The sequence below is a fragment of the Symphodus melops genome, assembly GCF_947650265.1.
Source record: "Symphodus melops genome assembly, chromosome: 9".
In the NCBI taxonomy this organism is placed as follows: Eukaryota; Metazoa; Chordata; class Actinopteri; order Labriformes; family Labridae; genus Symphodus; species Symphodus melops.
This window is the reverse complement of record NC_136699.1, coordinates 5,224,438-5,246,019: the sequence shown is the minus strand read 5'-3', so window position 1 is coordinate 5,246,019 and position 21,582 is coordinate 5,224,438. Positions and strand designations below refer to the sequence as shown.

The following is a 21,582-nucleotide window of genomic DNA, read 5'->3' as shown; positions in this document are numbered from 1 at the left end:
TTTCAGCACAAGTCACTATGCGTCAAAGCCTATCACTATGAGTTAATCCGTAGATATTTGGTTTGTCATGACATGTCAATAACCAAAATATGCAAGTAAACTTCGAAACACTGTCTAAATGATCAGTAAAACATTTGCAATGTGTCGATTTCTAATGTTCTTGTACAACTTAGACAGCGTTCCTCATGTGCTCTGTGTCTGTTGCACATAAAGGAAAATGTTGCATTAAAGGAGGCACCAAAAGGACTTCAGAAATGTCCGTTTTTGAACCTTTGAACTTAAATGGACCGGAGCACCTCTCTTTCTTTAGTTCAAGTTAGATTTTGATGAAAATATGACTAACAGTACGGCTAAAATGCATTAGGCGAGGACACTAGGGATCACGCTGGAGCACACAACTCAGTGCTTGATGGGCGTATACCCATTTTATAGCCATTGTCATATATTTTTTTTAAATTTTCCCTCCTTTTGGCCTTAGGTTACGCAACCTACAGGTGAAGTAGTCTCAATAAATGCACCTGACTGACTTAACGTGAGGCTAGTCCAGGCAGTTGCTGGAGAGATAGGCATAGAATAGACTTTGGGTCTAGTCTTGTCCAGAGCCCTTCTCGAAATGCACTGCAAAGATCCCATAATGCATTGCACGACAGCCTCTCCGGCTCTCCATAGGAAATTAATATAAAGTGTCAAGATGCTAATAGTCGTCGGGAACCAATGCAGCCATGCCTTAAAGGTTTTTATATATCCATCATTAAGATAACTGAGATTGTATAATTTTCAAAGTATTGAAATTTTAACAACCTGGGACACTAATCAGGTGTTAATATTGTTGCCCTTTTCAACCTTCTGAGTGTGGCAAAAGTCAAAAGCTTCTATCTAACTTCTAGAAGGGAATTCTTGTCAAACAATTTGCTTTAATTGTACACAAAAATGTAATTATCATCCAGTACGTCTTTATGTCAGGATTTGGAATGCCAGTCCAGTTATTTAAAACCCAAAGGGCAAAGTCAGTGTCCAATCAGTAGCTGTCAAATTTAAATAGACTTTGCTAGAAATTGGAGTAAGAATTTGTTCAAACACTGTTTATACCTGTGTTGCCCCTCCATCCATTATTTGGTCCTCCTCATTCTGTGTCCATGTGAGAGTTTGGCTTGTTGTCCCGAAGAATGTCAAGTTTAAAATAATGGCTGTAAAACTCACAGGTCCTCACCAAGACATCCGTCAACTTGATCACAGTTCATGTTAAATCTTCATGTTTGAAAAGATCCTTACAACATTACAATAATCCAACAGGATAATACACATCAATAATAATACTTTTATTTGTAAAACAAAGATTGTAAAAGTACCCAAGAAAGTTATGATATAACACATTACTAAGTTAGCTGATTCCCTCACTGTACTTCTGAAGTCTCTCCAGTTCCCTGAAGGCATCACTGATAGCTCTCAGTGTGGCATCATTTATTTCACATCTTATCCACTCTTCTTTCCTCCAGCTACTTGAGTTCTCCCATTTTTCTCTTGCATACAAAGAGTTTTCACTACTTTCTCAAATATCTTTTTCCTTCCCCTTTATTGTTTCTTTCCTGTTAAGGTTAAAACCCCTCTGTCTTTTATCCCTTCATAACAGCCTTTTCTTGTCTCAAAAGTTCATATGGCCTTTACCCAAGCCTCCCTGTTAGCGAATCGTATCAACAGTGAAACTTGAAGATGATTAAGACGATCCTCTTGTACTCTTTTCTGAAGTTGTGGTTCAGGACGCCATAAACGACGGCGTTGAGGCAGCTGTTGAAGTACGCCATGAAGTAGCTAGCTGTGAAGAGCCACTCAGGTATCGCCCGGCTCAGCCTCGAGTCCAGTGCCACTGCCAGGCCAATCAGGTTCAGTGGTGCCCAGCAGACGGCGAAAAGCACAAATACCACAAACATGGTGAGGAAGTTGCGGAGGTCATGTGGTTTGATCTTTGGCCGCGAGTCAGGCTTCACCCTCCGTCTCACCTGGATGACGAGGATCCAAATACGCAGATAGCAGTAGGTTACGATGCTGATTGGCAGAATGAAGTGCACCACCACCACCGTGATGGTGTAGAGCGAACTCACTGACTGGGCGAAGGTGCAAGAGTACACCCGTGGGTCGTACTGCAGCGACTCTACGAACCAGTTGGGCACGATGGCGATGATGGTGAGCGTCCAGACGAGCACAACGTAGCACATTGTGTTGCTGTTGGAGAAGAGTTTGTCATATTTAAGGCTGTGGCAGATGTAGCAGTAGCGGTTGATGGCTATGCCTGTGATGTTGAAGATGGAGCCGATGACGCTAAGGCCCATAAGGAAGCCGCTGATCTGACAGTGGATGTAGCCAGCGATCCAGCCATCGTGGAATATGGCGGTCAGCACCAGTGGGTAGGGATAGAGGGCGACTACCAAGTCAGCAAGAGCAAGACTCACCACAAAGGCATTTCCTGCAGACATGCAGGGAGAAAGAAAGGTTGTGAGAAGGTGAACAGATTATTTTAAGTTATGTAAGACTCAACTATTTTTGCAGATGTTGGGAATCATAAACATGTGGATAGACATATTTTTTGTAAACAGCTAAATTAGCAATTTAATCTAAATAGCCAACGCTGTATTTTATTGTGAGCTAACAAAGTTCTCGCTTGTAGCTTCCTCAGGTGCTAGGGAAGCTACAAGCTAAACCTAAATGTATTATTTTGTAATATTGGACAATAGTTGGTTGTATCCTGAAAATAACGTAACAACGTAATGATAACTTTATTTATAAAGCACCTTTAACAACAGATGTTTACAACATGCTTTGACAGACAATGCACCATCGAATTTTGATATTTTTATTATCTATTATTTTTTTAAAAGGATAATCACCAGTAAGAATGGCAAAGGTTGCAACCAATAGATGCGGCAGTATTTAAAGGCATGCAGTTTATTGTGTTGCAACTGAAAATGAACATACAGAACAACCATGTTGTTATTGTCAGTACTTATAGGGGGGAAAAACAGATAATGTTTTGAGAATAACAGAGTGGGATCTTTTCTGACACTGTGTGAAAGAGAATGTGAAAGACAGAAAATATGTTGCCAACAAATTCGAAAAAACAGCACAACAAAAAGAGAAATGAGAGCTGTCAAAAAACAAAAAAAACAAAAAAAAAACTGAATGCTGCTGAACACACAAAAGCAAAAAAAAGCATGAGCAAGGATCATCAAGCTTGGAACAACTGTGAGCAAGAACAGGACGTTACTGACAGACTGCAGAAAAACAAAAATAGTTTCTGACAAACAGGCGTGTGAGCGGGAGGCAGACAGAAACCATGAAGCCAAAACTCTCAGTTGCATTCCCCTACTTTACTTTAACTGCATCTAGATCATTAAGCTCTCCAAACATCGTCTATGCTGCTTAAATGTCTCCACCATCATTACAGGCTAATGATTACGACTGTCCTGTACAACATGAACTCCTTACACTGATTACACACACTCAAACACACTTTAGTTCATAAAACATTCATAATATTGACAAACCATTGTTGTTGCCAAGGACTGGGTAAACGCTGTTTGTATGCCATCAACAGATCCGATAGTATCTAAATTTCTTTCTTTTTCTTTCTTTGCTCTGCCAAACACTAAATGCTTTCACAGTGGAAAAAGTTCCCACCTTGCTGATGTGCTCTAAAGGTCTCCCACGTGGGGAAATGAATGAAGTTTGAGGGCCTGATTTAGGAGTTTAACATTTACCTGCCGCCCCAAGTGAACCGTGCTGCATTTCAATTATACTTCCTCAGTGTCTAAGGTGCCATCGCACAAAGCTCCCTTTATGAAACTATCTTGTGTCTGTACTGCATTAGTATACCAGGCAGGTTTCTATCTCAGGTTTATTCATCATAAGTTTACAATTCACAAATTTCCTTCTTTGTTTTCTTTAAGAAACGCCTAAACTGCTGCTTTCATTGCAAGTTTTCTTCCTCAATAATCATGTCCTTCCTTCCTTATTGATGTCAGACACTGACACAGTTTGAACTCAAATAGATTTTTATCTTTAATAAAATGTACTGCCTCCATTCTCACTCGGCGAGGTTTTGAAGAAAAAAAAGATTAAGGTGGTTAAATGAAGTGTAATTATTTTAATAGAAACAATCGTCTGTTAAACAAAGGCCATTCTGTTTCACTCGGCCTCTTTCGAAGTCATACATTACGGGTAATTGCTTGTGTTTGACGGCAGAGTGGTTTGCTGTATCTCTAGATACATTCAGAAAATCAAGGGTAAGAAACAATCTGACATAGAAAAATCTGGACTTTTTTTTTTAATTATCACCACTAAATTACCCTTATTCTTGCTATCTGCTCCATAGCAGCCTGGCTCTCTGTAAAACCCGGAGTCAATAAAGGTAAAAAGGCTGAAATAAAGAAAGCATCCGGAGAAAACTGAGTCTACTTCCACAGATTCATTTCATGTCTTGTTGGGTAAAATGTTGAACTCCTCACGTTCCCATTGGTAATAAATCTGTGACGGTTTTAGATGTGCACTTAGACCAACAATATGTTATTTTGACACTTTTAAATTGTACTTTCTTGGGTCTATTTAACAGAACAACAGGGAAAACAGCATCTCTCCCACCTGCATACTAACAGTCAGTTAGGCAGCAGGCAGCAATCTCTTTATAGTGTGGATTTCATTGTTAGTGCTCCTAAAGTTTCTCCCCTGGATCTTTTTGGGTTTTGCTTTCAAAGATGTGATGCTTCTAAGCCTTTGTTATTACAGTTCTTATATAGTCTGGTTTAAGTCTCCTCTTTGTATAAATAAAACCCTACCTTGAGTAGCAACTTGCATCTCTATGGTTCCCCTGTTCATCGTCTTTACTACTGTGGACCTTGTCCTCCAAACATTTGCAGCAAAACCAGCAGTTAAACGCCCCAGTGTGCAGAGATAGATATGTTTAGTGGAAGCTTTTATCAAATCACATACATCTTCAACACCCAGAGGGGAGTTTGGTTAGTAACTCTAATAACACTTCAATCTACCTGCTCAGCAATCATCTCCATTCAGTGTTTACCCCCCCCCCCCCCCCCCCCAAATCCATCTTCATTATGTGGAACCTTCATTGGTTGTTATTATTCTGGATGAAAAATCTTTGTCACCAAAGGATACTTAAAGAAGAGCTGTAGCTCCAAGCGCTGAGGCAGGGGACTTGTTAACCGACAGCCAATGTGTATTAGTCCCTGGGTCTGTCTTTATTACTTGCGTTTGCCCTTTGAAACTATTCTCAATAATAAACCTCCTCTCCTGTGAGCTGAAGATATGTTAGGAAGAGAGCAACACTGCCAGGATTAGATTTTTATTTCCCTGTATGGGAGTGATTTTGAGAATGACAGCGTCATTAAAGACATTAAAACTTTGAACATGTAGATTTGTCGTACTTTAAAGTGCGGCAGCTTTTTTGAATAGTTTCAGTGTGGAGATTGTATTATACAGTGATTATATTGCATTTTATGCATCAGTTCTCTGTCTCTTTTGGAGGACAGTCCCATAAAGGTCGAGTGGATGAGAACATTTATATCAATATCCCATGTCTCATGTCTGTGGTTAAGTATAGATCTGCTTTCAGGATGTGATTAGCATAAACAGGGAAAACAACTATAGAGTTTGTCTAAGAGTGTAAATATGTATAAAAGGATATCTAAAGCCCAAATTAAGAACAACATCTCAAAAACTTCACTTCGGTGCAGGAGTGTCTCTATAGGGGTATGGGCCCCACTTTGAATTCTTATTTCCCACCCCAGTTACTACCTCAACTTTTTTTTAACTATGATCACCTGAGAAAGTGAATGTGTTTACCGATGATGTATCCAAGTATAACTTAGATGATCTTTCTATCACAGAAGCACATGCAGCTGCAGTATAGCAGCTTTAGTTCCCGCTTCCTCACATATGTAGCTGGTGGAGCTTCCAGTGTTGCCATGGCAATGATAAACATCTCATGTCTGTCATGGCAGCTCTGTCATGGCGACCACCGTGACAAGACATGCTTGGTTGCAACCCTGCAATTAAGGATTTCTCTGGCTTTGATCACTGTTGAAAATATTTGAGTATATATACTATATATATATATATAAAACACAGGTTTAGTTTATTTTTCATTAATTTTTCATCAATTTAGATATTTAAGTGTAAAAATTCAACATATTATGCGTTTAAATGTTTTTAGGCAGTGTAGTTCTTTCATCAGAGTCAGACAACAAGAGCCATGAAAGCTCAATAATGATAAATGAAACACAACCAGTTATGCTAATAATCCTCTTCACTCAGATGAATGATAAGCAGAGACTTATATCGCTGTGATGTGATCTTTGCCTGATGAACACACTATACTCACACTACTTTCAAAGACATCAGGCTTTTACTAATTGAAATGCTAATTTATGCCACAAGTCGCTCTAATATCTAATCAGATCATCTGTTCTGGAGACGCTGTGAACTTTTAAAGTTCCTCCAGTCGACTGTTTCATGAGTTACACTGTCGCGGCATGTTCCCAGCAAGACGGACGTCAGCGTGAACGACAATCTCATACACACTCTTCTGAAGTGAGATTCTTGTTTGTGTGTTTCTTAGCAGTGTGAGTGTGTTCGGCACTGCAGTCAGCACCATCTGTGTGTGATCCTGACAGCGGCTCTGACTGCGGCTGCTTGAATATTATTCACGTACAACTGCAAACACTGCTGTCATCCACAGACACAAAGATATCAAATTGCAGTAGGTGTGAAAAAATAGACCCTTTCTCATGTCTGACTCACAATTCAGCTGACATTTCTGGATCACGCTGGAATATTGTAGTGACGCAGGATTGTCAGGTTATGAGAGTGAGGTTCAGCGTGTTCGTAGGGTCATTCTCAAGGCTTAAGGGGTTTTTTTTAGAGTGAATTTGAGCTCAGCAGAATGTTTGATTGCATCAAACCAAACTCAAAACATATATTTTTGCTTCTGTTTTCATTGTAATATGGTCTAAATGTTATTTGTTATCTGTGAACTTTTAGTATTGATATCTATTTGACTTTGTGGTGTGCTACTGTTTTCAGCTGTTTATATTCTTCCTAGACTTTAAAAGCACTTGACCGTCAACATTTCCTGAATCAAACCTCTCTCAAGCATTATCGGAAAAATGATCATAAGGGAAAATTGGAGAAGATTAATAACTGGCCAAACCATAAACTCATACATCTATTAAAAGTTGAATATATTCTCTCAGACTTTTGTACTAAGGACTTTTTTGTCCAACAAGTAGAGTCTCCCCCTGCTGGCCCGTAGACATAACTCAGGTTTAAGGTTACCAAGAGCCTATGTCCCCTTCTTATATACAGTCCATGAAATGAATTAAGATGGCTGAACATTGCTGTTAACTGGCTGTGAAGATAAATCTACCTCTCTTTAATGTGTAAAAGTTGACTCAATGACCTTTTAATGTCTTTTTGTTTTAAACAGAAGACCTGCACCGCTGCCAGGAGTAGTTAAACACTGAGCTTTCGCAGCTTTTCATGAAACAATGGCGTCAGTAATTAGAGAAACCATTGTTACAGTAGTGTTGGTGCAGAACTCTGAGGCTAACGAGAGAGCTGCCGGTAAACCAGGAGGTCAATATGCCTTTGTTCTTAAGTGGTGTTTCAGGAGTTACTCAGCCCAAAGAGCCGTGTCTTTGTACTGAGTATTCACAAACGATGACCTTGGAATAAAGGTTGTTGTTCTCTGCTACTTACTTTGTAAAACCTCGGCCAAACAAATCACACAAAAACAACACCAACACCATTTTGGGCAGTTTTAAGAGTGAAATCCATTGCAAACCTTTTTAGATTGACCTTTCAAGTACCTGCCCCTGTTTTTTATTACATTTGTCAGAGTTGTTCTCCAAGCTTACTCATTGGCTGGTCTAAACAACCCTTCAGAGGACAGATGGTCAATGGCAGTGCAGTGGTTTGCTGCTGGGCATGTCAATCAAACAGTAACTTCCTTATTACACAAAACACCCAACACAGCCAGGTTTCTTGTTGGTTGTGATTATTAGAATGAAAGAACTCAGTTATTCAGAGAGTTACTCTCATTTTCCTCCTTTAAGTCGATATTTCTGTGGAAACAAATGCTCAATGTTCTCTGTTTCTTACCTGCTACTGTATCATAAGATATGAAATAACTATACATTCCTGGACTATTAAGGGCAACATGACACTCTTACAGTGTACAGCCTGCCGAAAATCCAATAGAAGATAAAAAAGACAGTCAGGTTTCTTGCGTAAATACTTTTCACGCATTAAGATAGAAATACAAGTGACATCAAAGAAAAAGGTGGGACTTTTGGAATATACTTTATTTGTGTCCAAATGGCAAAACTCCAAACTTTGTACAGCCATCTTTCAGGCCTACAGCAAGTAAGTGTTTGGTACAATGCTACATTTCATCCCTACAGTGGCAACAAGAAAAACATTCTTACAAACAAATGAATTTTTTGCGAGTCGAGGATCTGAAGGTTTCAGGTTAAAGATGAGCCGGGGTTGTTTTTCTCCAATAGGCCTCGGGCAGCAGCCGAGTCCTCACAGACCTAAAAACACAAACAGGCAAAAATTATATAAAATGATAAAGTATTGGAGCATTTAAAGGAAATGAGATGAAATAAATCATGGCGCTATGCCAGTAACTCACCAGACTGTCTAAATCCTGGGGCAGGTGTGCTGCAGCTGGTGGGGATCAGGTCAGGCTCATCTGACATGATGTCGGAAGGGAAAAGGGAGGCCGTGACTTTGTGTTATAACACTGCAGAAGAGCACATGGCTTCACTTTGAATCCCATGTGTGCCTGCCACCACCTGTGGCTGCTATATTTCAGTGGATCTGTGAGTTTTGGGAATTGTCTCATGGTTTTGAGTTATCCATATTACATCCTCAATAAATTAGATTTCTATATATTTAGTGGCATTTTAGGTTTTTTTGCTGAATAGAACTGTCCATTTTTCTCATTTCCAACTTTTTCACAACAGCAGCTTGATAAGTTCCCATAATATGATGATGTCAGTAACCCATCTGAATAATATGAGGACACTTATTTAGCTCATTGGTGAATACACTGTGTAAGAAAGAAGATGTAGCATAATGGGAGCTACACACAGTATTATGAAGGGGTGATGAAAGGGTCAACAACCTTATTATTGGATTTTCGTAGGTAAGACTTTGAGTTTGTTTACTGTGTAAAAACCAAAGGTCATTGCTGACTTCTTTGTAAGTTATGCATGTTTGTCATTATTTCAATTGGTAGTTTGTTTCTTATGTAAAACCAAAAGTATTTTTCAACATGTTCATAGGAGTTGTCTTAGTTCTAAGTTACGTATTGAAGTCATTCCAGTAATTGGTTACACAGTATATGTCTGTAAAATATATAGAGTGAACACATTTGATAGGAATACCAAAATTATTATATATTTTTCCAACCATAACCAAGAGTTTTTGGTGCCCTGACAAAATCCAAATTTGACTTTTTCGAAGTTCTGTGGATGTCGATTTGTCGCCCCCCTATGGACAAAGCCGTTCCTTATATCTCACTGCAGATCTTGTCCTGTACATGTGAAGCATTTCTTTATGACTCAAAACACATTTTCTTTAATAGTTATACATGTCTAACATTACATTAAATTGTTTGCCTATTAAAAAGGTTGTTTTAGCAGGGGGCTGTGAATCACCTTATCTGACAAAAACTTGACTTAGTAGCACTGCTGATACAAAACTGACACTATTTAGGGCCATTGACAAAAAAGCTGTATTGCAAAAAGTGTTTAAGTCATATTTTAGACAATATCCTAGTAAAACAGAATATTCCTAACTCCCTTTGGCAAGCAGCTGTTTTTCTCCTTAAAACCAGCAGTGATCATTACCGGCTTTCAGACCTGCGCTGTCTAATTAGATTCTTCTCTGAATCTGGACTCAACACAAATAATGACTGTTCAGAATTATAAAACAGTCTCATTCAAAGATTCATGTTGATGGATGACTCTCTTTAATCCTCTGCATGATATAACCCTCAAACATTGACCAATCAGCCTTTGCACCAATGCACCAGACCCTTTTATAATAGTAGTCAATTCTAAAATGCTACTAATATAGGGCCAACCATTCCCTTAACGGGTAATACAATCCATTAAACATTTATGTGGGAGAGGAAAGTTCACCCGTTTAAAACCTGCAGGCTTTCTCTTTGACAAATGTTTTTTTTGTTGGATCCTAAAGGGCATCCAACTGCATATGGGCTCAGGCTTCATGAAATCCCCATTTTACAAATTAAGTGGCATGTGAGAGTCATTGATTGAATTTGACATAATTGAGAGAAAAGAGACCTTTACCAGTTCGAAAGTTTTGGCCCACGATCATTTCGGAGTCCGTGTTTTACAAAGACATGAGACGGTGGCAGATGGAACACGATATCTTAGATTTGAGATTGATGCTTACTAGAAATTTCAGGAGCAGAGTGCGATTTTTCTGGCACAACTTCACCGACTATCAAGGTGCATATATACATAGCTCCATCAACACATGAAGTATGAAGATCAACTTTAATTAGACTTTGAGGCCACAGACGGAAAAGCAGCTGTCCAATTTGATCATAAAGTAGATCTTCATACTCCGATAACTCAAGTGCAAGACAAAGGCTTAATATGCATTTAAGTGGCTGAGATTTAATTTGGATTTGCCCCTCAAAGTCTTCAGGCTCGACTCCGTGTCAAGGTTTACAGTAGGACTGAAACTCAATCTGTTCATATTGTATTTGTGGTGTAAATTACCATTAAGAACTGACTGTCTTTCCCACCCATCTTGCGGAACCCACTGCATCATGTGCGCGAGCAGCCAAACTCCAAAAATGACCCACTGACCACAGCTCCTGGAGCTGCTACAGACGGAACTTTGTCTCAACACATACGTACAACAGGCGGTCATCCAGGTTGCCTCACTCAGGAGATGCAAATGTTTTGAAGAAGCCCTGTTGTGACACAGAATTTTTAGCTTTAGTGTAAGCTTATGAAAACATTAAGTATTTACACGTAAAGCTCCACAGAGGAGAGGAGTTTATCATGTTGTGCAGAGAGATTGACATTGCTCTCAACGACACCTGATGTCCATCCCAGCTTTAAAAACTGATAAAAGTCCCCCCCCCCAGTATTTATAAAGGTGTACTATCTGAAAACCCAGAGGGGAGTTTCTATAAATACTTTTCCCCTGTTAGCCAGCTTTGACCTTGCTTGGACAGTGCAGTCACCACATACTGAAGCTTTCAGTAAGGTGATGTATGCACCCCTGTAACCTTCCCTTAAAAGTTTGGTTAATGAGAGGGTTTTCCTCAGTTGCAAGAAAAACAACAGCAAATGCTGCTGTTCTGACTTACTTTGTAAATGTGGTTTACAAACTCAGTCTATTTTCTGGATCGTTAAAGCGAGCAAAAGCCTTAATTAAGCGTGTGTATTTAGAATTTAAGTTGTAATTGAAAGCTAGCGCAGGTTTTACCTGTCTACAAATGAATTTTTGTGACATTCTAGTGCACAACCTCTTTGGTTTGATAGTTTTTTTGTGTTTTTTGCATGACTGTCACCTTTAAAATGCCACATGATAAGCCATTCTCATGCTTTAGCCCCCTCAGAAACATTTTAACCAACATTTATTTCTGCTGCTGTGATTTAAATGTCAGGCTTTTTATGCAAACAATTAAAATAGTCATGATTCTTTAAATCAGCTTCAAATTACGGATCCCATCTTGATTTGCTCACTATGTACTGCGTATCTGAAGTTCCTTTAAAATGTTCAAGGCTGCTGACATTTGCCAAAAGGTTTCAAATCTGGTCGTCTCACTTCTTGAGAAGTATGCTGCACCATAAAACCCCCTAAAGCCATGTGTGGCTTTTGAATTTATATTTGTTAATGAGTGTTCATAATGTGTTCATTACAGAGTCACCTTCTGCAAAGAGTTCACACATTTACATAATAAGTTTCATTAGTTTGAAGCTTCAGGGCTGCTTGAGATCCATCAGAGCTCCTCATTGTGAACTCCACCATGTAGTGAGATGTGGGGATGAATATGAAGGTCAAAGAAGCACCATGAGCACCGTCTTAGCAGTAAATCCCCTCAGTGTGTGGTATTTCAGAGATAGACCCCCCCTCAATCCTGCTGGTTTCCAGCTGTCAGACCGGTTGGTTCTGGATTCAGAGAAACACCCGGAGAACAACCATCTGCTCACATTTAGTTAGTGTTATGTAAAGAGTAAAATCACCCACCATCCCAACACTTCACACTGACTGAACTCCATCTGTGGGACTGCTGTTATTTAATATATCACAGACTTTAGGATCATCCATCATCATCCTTTTATTCTGAAGCACTTTACTTTAGTTGTGTTGTACTTTTAAGGTTCTGCACGGGTAGCACAAGGCATCCAGCATATGGAAGCTTGTTTTAATCTAAAGCTTTATCAAAAGTGGTTTTGAGGATTTTGAGCTCTATTGATTCATGTTTTGATTTATTTGTATTTTGACCAAGCCATAACCTCAAGGACTAAAATGTGAGGGCCAAACAAAACGTTGTCCAAAACTACAGTTGCCCATGTGGCCCCGAGGCTGACTAAAAGTTAGTCAATCCAAGTAGACTCCAGTGTAAAGATGATCTTCTTAACAGCAGAAATCAGCATGTGTACTGCCTGGTAATACAGTGAAATCCAACCGTAATTGGGCTTCATAATGCCTCTTCAGAAAACCAATAGATGACATCACTATAGGGCTTTGTCCATGTGGCCTCAACAATTTCCTCTAAAAATGACATTTTTGCAAACTTTGCGTGACTGTTTTTCTTTCATGTTTACAGAAAACATAGAAGCATACAGAGAGTCCCTGAGCTACTTTTTAGAAGCACTTTGTCTGAGCTCAACATGCACTGTTCAAAAATAGTCAAACAGACACTTATAATCACTTCTGCCATGATCAGTGGAAAGTCTGAGGCGGCCATCTTTTATAAATGTCTGTCAGTTACCACCAACTGTCTGAAGCTGCTATTTATTTCACTCTAAATGTGTTTGGCCATTAGGCTCATTTGCATTGAGGAGGGGGGCTAACATGTTTCAACGATTTCTTATTTAACTGCTGCAAACAGCACTGGGGTGCTAAGATGCAATTTGGAAGCACAGTCGGTGTGAACTTTAGCAGGTGCTTGGAGTAATACATGGTTTCTTTTTGTTCTTTCAAGCTGGTTTGGCGGCTGAAAGATGGGCTGCCTTTTATCGAGATTTTTAGTTTTGTCAGTTTCAAATTATGTTAAAGCCGGTTTAGAGAATCAGTCTGAGCACATTTTGAAAAAAGCTTTTTATATTTTCCTTCAGGAGTTTGAATGTTGCTAAACTAACAAACAAGACCACCTTATAAAGCACGGATGTGGAAGAAAAAAAATCCTGTTCATGAATGGATCCATGTGACATTTAGAGTTTCCCTGTCTGGTCTTCTGTGGATTACAGGTGGGACTGATGTTCTGCTCTGAAAAGGTTGAAAACTACTGATCTATCAGCCTCTAGATCAATAGGAAACTGTCTGACTTGTTCAGGCTTCTACAAAATGATTTCCAGCTTCCACACAGCAGTTTTTTCCGCAGCTTAAGAGGGAACAAATGACTCAAATTCTTTAAATTTGAGCAAACGACGAGAAAGCATTGGCGTAAAATACAATAAAGCAACTCAGCGGAGGCCTGAGCGGAGCCGTCAGACAAGTAAACACGTTTCTCTGTATTGATGTGATACTTGACTTTTACTGCAAACACCCACAAGAGCATGCTGACTTTGTTATTTCGGGGCTGATAGCAGTATTAGAAAATCTTAATTTGAGATATTGTTCATTAAACTTGTTCATCAAGTTATTTTTTTAAGTTTCATATGGGCATTTTAGGCTCAGATATTAATTACACAACTGAATCAGTGATCTGATCCCAGCAGCCCATATGAAACGTGAATTGGAGGTGTGGTGCTAAGTGTGGAGCACACTTAAGTGGCAGTGGCTGATGTCAAGCATCATGAAAAGTTCTGTGATAAAATGGGACAAGGTACCACCACATCGCTATCACTTTGTGTCAGAGGCCTTTTAACTATCATAGCCGTCTCACATTAAAGCTTCGAACATCTAACAGTGTCCTCCTTGTCAACCTCTCTGTGATTAATTCCAGTTCCTCCCAGCTGGTCACCAAAGGCAACTTTACCAGGATGAAAACTCATTGTTGACTGCTCAGTATTTCTGACTAATGAATGTTTTCGTCGTGGTTTATAAGGCATGACTTGTTATCTTGATTCATGTATTTAAATGCTTTTTGTGACATACCAATTTCCTCTAAGGGACAATAAAGTTCAAATGAAGTGAAAGTTGCATTGCATGTTACAGGTTTATGCAAACTGCTAACTTTGGTTAAGTTTGCACAGTGTTTTGTCGCTCACCATTCGGTAACAAATCAAAATGAATAGTGTTGTTTTTTTTTTTAACATGGCTCTGAGTTTGACCCATGCAAACTAGTAAGAGCTGAGATAAAGAATAGTCTGCCAGCACCCTTCCTCAGTGGAGACAGGCAGCTGTTGCCTCAATGGGCTCTGTCCCCCCCACACACTTTTGAGAAACGATGCCATAATTGTTCTGTGTACTGCATTTATTCTGATGGTTTACTTTCTTTACTCTCTGACTCGCAACATTTGATATTTTAAGCGCTTTTAGAATTGTTTATACTTAAAGTTTAATGGTTTTAAAATATAGGCATATTTCTCTTCCACACATATATAAAATGCTGACTAATACGTGTATATACAGTGGCTTTTCCACCATGAGCTGGTGTCAGAGGGCTGATTGTGAATGAAGGTAATTTGTTTTGTGTATATGTGGTGACACTGACATAATAAACTGTGACAGGACTCTGCTGATGATCAGGTAACATGTCTCTGACACAGCAGGAGAGGGGAGATGGATGGATGTGGGGGAGGACATTATAATGGAGAGAGGAGGGGAATAGTTGCAGGGATATGAAGAGGAGATGGTAGGAATCTGGAGAAGAAAAAAAAAAAACCTGCAAGACACCAGCTGGGCTGGAGAGAGGGGAAGAGAAACGTAATTAAGAGGAGGGGGAGGGCGAGAGATTGAACAGGGAGAAACACGGGGGAAAGTAGAGGGAAGGTGAGTAGAGGGTTGTAAAGGAATGAATCAAATGGAAGAGCAGGAAAGGCATGCTCGGGGAGCAAAGGAGAATTGGAAAGTCAGGAGATGAATAGAGAAGATGCGGAAACGGAAGAAAAAGTAAGGAGGGTGGAGAACAATAGATAAGACAGGACAGGAAGGGAGATGAGATGACTGAGGAGGCAGCGTGAAGAATAAATGAGAGTGGGGGACGATTCATCCAGTTTTTCACAGACTCCAAGATGCAGGAAACCTCCGGACTAATGGAAAAAGCTGGATACAAACGACCTGCCTGTGTTTGACTGATGCGTATGGTACAGCTTTGACGAGCTGACGGCACTGACAGGATACGGCTGTTTATGTATTGATTTATTGGGATGCTAATTTGTCATTGTGACAAGGAACGGGGAGCTGTGCAGCCTGACAGTGACAGGTGACAGAAAATTATCTTAGAAAGAGATAAAGATAATTAACCTGTAAACCTCCCAACTACACCCCTCCCTTCTGGTTTATTCACTACTTTTTTAGAATTCAAGATTCTTCCAGATTTTCTTCCTTCTAGTAAATTCTTCAGAAATGTAAAACTCCTTTGTCAAGAACCACATTTGATGCTGCTTAAACTCCCAGAGACATGCAAGTTCATTGCATATTTGTTTGAACTCAGCTTGATTTGGCTTACAATGTAAATATTTTTAAACAGCTTTATAATTAGTCTGCTGTACTTTAATCTAAAGCTGGTCTAAAAACCGAAATAAAGACGTCCTGCGATGCTCACATAAAACGTATATTATGTAACCGTGACCTAGAATCCAGGACTAAGAACACATCTTTGTAAACGTTTGGCACAGATTGTGTCCAGATCCTGTCTAATAAATGTGTTACGACTCATATATGTAGTAAAATCAATATGAGGCAATTTCTCCATTATTAAGTTAAAACGTTGACAAAAGACTGCAGAACAAATATGTCTGAAATGTTTGTATTTGGTTTGTCGTGATTCACAGACACAACATTAGAATGTGTTTATCTTTTTAACACGTTTTTATAACTCATTCAACACTCGTGCTCCAAAAAGGGTAACAGCTTAGCAGTAAGCAGGGTGTGAACAAAATAGTGAAGAAAACAAATTAAACATCCCGATTTGTGGTCAAGTCCAATTAAGAGACCGTGAAGGACTCAAAACGAGAGGAAATAAGTTCATCTCAACACATCCTCAGGATAAAACGGGTAGAATTTTGGAGATTAAGTCAAACTTTCCAACATGATAAAAAAAAAAGATAATACAAGTTGTATTGTATGCTGCATGCTCACAGATTGGGTTGCCTTTAAAACAAACACAAATGTGTAATTTGCTCCTCTATGAATAGACACCAGCTTTAGCTTCATACCGACTCATGTTCATTTCAAACATATCAAACTTTCAGGCCTGTGATGAATAACAAACTGTAAATGTTATTGCTCCTTTAAACCTGTCTAATCGTCTTGTATAATTAAGACAAATCAGCAGCTAGTGATTGGTTCTCTTTTTCTTCTTCTTCTTCTTCAGAATTTGCTGAGATCTTTACATTTAATCAAAGAAATCATCTTCTGTCTTTACGTAAAGCTTGTTCTTGATAACTCAGGTCTTTTGTCCTTATCCTAACTCTCTGACACTTAGTGTTTCAGTTAATCCATCCACTTGACAGGAATCAACTCCAAACTTTTTGATAACCGTTTTTCTAGTCCTCTGATTTTGTTTTAAACCCACAAACCTCTTTCAGTCTTTCACTCCCTCTGCTCCTCTCCCATCCTCCATAACCACTCCTGTTTTACAATCACCGTGTTAGTTATTTGTTTATTCAGAGTTTTAGTTGGTCTGAGCTGATTGCAGCAAATCTTACTTTTCTGTTAGTTCATTCAGGTGTTCTCTTGATTAAGGTGCTTTTTTTGGGATGGGGCTTTCGTTATAGAATCAACTATATGTCAGAAATTAAATGGACAAGTAACAGCTGGAGCTTTTTCACGTATATATCTCGGGTTATGCCAAAGAAAAAAAGACAGCAACAACAAGACAGACACATATTGGTTAAAGAATCAAACAAGAGATGTTCATACTCAAAGATGTTTTTGGTTTTTTTTGCACTCTGTCTATTCCTTAGTAGTTGTCAGTTCCCTTCAGATGGTCGAACAACTTCACAACCCTGACCCTCTAACACCTTTCTGTCACTTATTTTATAAAGGGATGACAGCTTTGGCCAAAAACCAGGCTCAGCGTAAGGTTCATTCACAAAAACCTTCTGTATGACTCATTCATTTACACTCCTCCCACGCAGCGCTCCCTCTTTTCCCGCTATCTTTCAGAGCAGCTGAGAACAACCTGAATGTGTCAAAATCTCTATCAGCCAATCATTATGATGCTGGTAAACTTAAAATCCACCCAATTCTTCTCCAGTCGCATCACTTTTAAACGTCACTCACAGCTGAAATATACATCTCAGTTTGCTTGATTCTAACACACATTCAATTTGTGAATAAAGAGCCAACAGAAGCTGTAATGTTCAGATAAGAAACATTTCTATAGTGAGTACCATAATGCTACAGTTGTTTCACTGGTCCGAAGTCGGTGGTCTGTGGGCTTTTTTTTGGGGGGGGGGATTTAATTTTGATGTACTTTTATAAATTCGGGTTTTACGCTCACATATTCTAGAGACATGCTCATGCACACACAGGATCAGTGGACGTGCAATAGTGGAGAGATGTCAGAGTGGGGCTACTACACACTGCCACACAGGGAGCACACCAGAGTGGGTGGGGGTTTGGTGCCTTGCTCAAGGGAATCTCAGCTGTACTCAGGCACCCAACCTAGTTCCCAACGGACCGCCTCCCAAAATGATTCAAAATAAACAAGCGTGCTGTGACACCTGCCAACCATTTACTCTACTGAAGTGAACGGAACAGTGTACTGCAGTACTTGGCCCCAATTATTGTTTCAACTATTAAGATGGGCTTTAAACCATCTGCCTGACATGATGATGACTAAACTCTCCTCAATGCTGCGTGCATTAGTAGAACATTTAGAAACTAAAACATGAAAACCATCATCATCCTGCTTTCTGAAGAATTTCCAGCATCTGGTGGCCAGTGTTAATTTCCCAGCGCTGCATCTTCCATGTGTGTGCAACCCCCATGTCAATCTTTGTGTACATTAACACAGACAAAGAGCTAAGTGCTTCTACCTCGCAGCTGCTTCATGGAGGAGAAAACAGCCATTTAGAATTTGCCCTGGTGACATTTCGACCTTCTGACCAAACAAGCTTCTGTAACAACAACAGGTTTTTGAAGGATAAAGGCAATGTTGGGGACGATGCCGGGAATTGATTTTCCTGCCTGGACTATTAATGTGGCCGCTTCACAGGAATGTGAGGATCATAAATGTCTTCAAAATTCATATATTGTTATATGTGTGCGAAGGAACTTCCTGTCGCTAAGTGCTTCATATGTGATATTTCAGCTTCAGATTGCTTTACTGGAGCATGCTGCTGAGGGAAAGATAACAATTAGGTGCCTGATTGATTTTTTTTTCTACAATGTTATGTTGAAAGGGTCCTAAGTGGCCGAGTTATTTATGCACAGTAGTGCTCTTGAAGGCTTTGCAGTCCTGCTCTATCTGCGGCTTCTATCAGATTTACTCATCGATTACAGTGAGTCACCGAATGCAGCTTTACTTTTCTCTTATAAAAGTCCTTGACAAAGAAGCTGAAATGTCCAAGCCTGCAACTGCTCAAAAACGTTTCTTTTTTTTTTTTTAATCGCTGACCTTGACAAATATTCTGCCACTGCTGCATTTTTCTACAGTACAAATAAAACAACACATTGTACATAGTTCTGCATCTGATCATTTGCAGTAGCCAACCATTCAGTCAAAGAGTCAGTCTCTTTGAGAAAAACATCAAGCAGAGATCTGATCAGCATGTAGCAACGACAGATTGAAGACACAAAGTAGTACTTAACCTTACATATACACATACACATACTCATAAGGCATCAACATGCAACATTCACTCAAAGTTATTTCATACATAAAATGACGTGTAAACTTTACCGGATTTCCCTGTCTGAAAACCAGACGCTTCTTCTTGCTTTGAAAGCATGACACAGTTAACTCAAGCTTGTGATTTGTGTTTGCGATCTTAAGTGTTGGCGAGGAGTATTTAACTCTCAGGGGGTTAGATCAACAACTTCTTCAACTCTGCCCAGTTCATCATATTATAATGCTGCAGGGAAGTCAGCTGCAGTGAAAATTCAGTAAGTCAGATTAAACAGTTACAGTGAGGAAGTTTATGAGGGTTAAGCTGTTATTTGTCTCTGATTATGTAGGATAGCTATTTAGTGAAGGAACGTGAGATCTAATAAAATTCTCTTTTTCAAAAAAACATGAGTTAAGTGGTTAATCATTTTTCATTAAAAGTCTTTTTTTTTTGTAAAACTCCTGCAAGTTAAGAACATTGTATTGAAGAACTAAACAGGTAATCAATGTTCAATGTTTTTTATGAATAAACTTTATTTGTCAATAATTCTTTATGTATTTCACCATGGCAGACCTGGTCCATTAAAGTTTTATCTTGTGAAGTAAGATGGTGTTCTTATAGAATCTAACGAGCACGTTCAAAATTAAAACACACTTTAAGGCAAATTGTGTCACTGTCACAGACTTTGATACTGATCTAACCACGAACATCTGTACCTGCTTTCCTGAGTTTCCTGTTTCTGAACACGGACACGATGACCAACATGTTCCCGATAACATCCACCACAATGGTCGTGATCAGCACGCCGGCCAGCAGGGTTACCACCCAGGGGAAGGACTGGTGGTGCTGTCCTGGGGCTCCCTCTTCCCCTGCCGGCGTGGAGTTGCGGGGCCCCAGCGTCCCCTCCACCATGGTGGGCTCATGGTCCTCCAGGGACATTAGTTGCGGGAGGTGCCTCGGGTCAACGAGTCGCATCGGGTCGTGGTGGCGGAAGGAGGGTCCATTCAACATAATAACGCACAGCTGACCGGAAAGAGTCAGTCAGAGTTTGGGTGCCGATGAGAACTCTGTCCATGTAATGACGTCATTGTTAATGCCGCTTGACATACATGTTCTTTTACTTTCTATCTTGTGGGTTTGGCCACACTTTCGAGCTTTTAATAGTTCAATGTAGCCACAGCAACTTTACAGAAAACAAGGAGCTGGAGGGAGAGGAAGATGGAGAGGGCTTGCGCCCGGATGCGAACCACAGATGTGACACATGACCAGTAAACAGCTGATACAGTGTGGCAAACTGTAAGAAACTTTCAGTGTGATTAAGCTAGCGCAGAGCTTTCCAAATAACCCTAATATGAACTTTGAAAACTTTGTAAATCTTCCTCATATTACTTTTTACAACACATCTGGCTTTTATCACAGAAAGAAAGGGAGACACATTAAATATGTCTCGCCTTCAAGTTGCTGTTATTATGATTCCGAGTTTTAGGAGAAGCTTTGGCACTCTCTTCACCTTTTTTTGTCCGCGTTTATGCAGCTGTGAGCATGGAGAGCTGTGTGCTTTGCTGCGCGCAATGGCACCGGGGCCAAACGTCCTTTATGCGCCCGTGTCTCCACACTGCGCAAAGCAGAGCACTTCTATGACACTAGCGCGGTGTTATCTTTGACATGTCCCACTTTCTTCACGTCGACACCCCTGTGAACAAGTAACCAAAACAACGACAGAGGATTGTTCTCGAAAAGTACGCTTAATGCATCTCCTGGACACAAAGGAAGAAAATGCAACAAAAGTCTGTTTAAAGTAGGTGACACGCAGTCAGTCTAAAGTCCTGTTCCCATTTAAAAATGGAAGAAATGAAAACAAAAATGCAGATCTGAAGCATCTCAGGCCACTGTTGTGTGGATCGAGACCTTTCCAGCAGCTGGAGTGATGTTTCCTCTTGGATGTTTCATTCACAAATCCGCGTGATTCCAGCTTCATTCACTTTAATTTGCCGCGTCTCTTGGTCTGCCAGCCTCACGTTCATTCAGATTCTCACGTGCGAAGTGCAACTTCAGCTCTGAACGTCTTTGAGGAGGTTTACGTGCCTTATAACATCCAACCATGATGCGCACGCTCTCACTCTATTCTCTCCTTTCCGGTCTCTCTCTCTCTCTCTCCCTCTCTCTCTCTCTCTCTCTCTCTCTCTCCCTCTCTCTCTCTCTCTCTCTCTCTCTCTCTCTTTTGTCTTGCTGCTGTAGCTTTGTGTAAAGTTGAGTGTACGTGCGTGAATCTGCCTCACACTGTCCACATCATCCATCGCGATGCGCTCACGTCCATTTCTCTCTCTTTTCCGTGATATTTCGTTCCTTTTTT

General features: G+C 39.9%; 1 protein-coding gene across 1 annotated transcript; it reads right to left on the bottom strand.

Moving 5' to 3' along the window:
- Positions 1-1,298: 1,298 nt before the first annotated feature.
- Positions 1,299-21,312, bottom strand: mtnr1al (melatonin receptor type 1A like). Its single transcript, XM_079352749.1, has 2 exons — positions 19,946-21,312; positions 1,299-2,461 (listed from the first exon to the last, which is right to left on the bottom strand). Exons 1-2 carry the CDS (start codon positions 20,238-20,240, stop codon positions 1,692-1,694), a joined length of 1,065 nt encoding a protein of 354 aa, XP_079208875.1. The 5' UTR covers positions 20,241-21,312; the 3' UTR covers positions 1,299-1,691.
- Between the last annotated feature and the right edge of the window lie 270 nt (positions 21,313-21,582).

Excerpts from the sequence above, each read along its gene's own strand:
- mtnr1al (XM_079352749.1), bottom strand. The coding sequence starts at position 20,240 with ATGTTGAATGGACCCTCCTTCCGCCACCACGACCCGATGCGACTCGTT. Across the intron at positions 2,462-19,945 it reads CAGGAAACTCAGGAAAGCAG|GAAATGCCTTTGTGGTGAGT; the intron begins GTACAGATGTTC and ends GCATGTCTGCAG.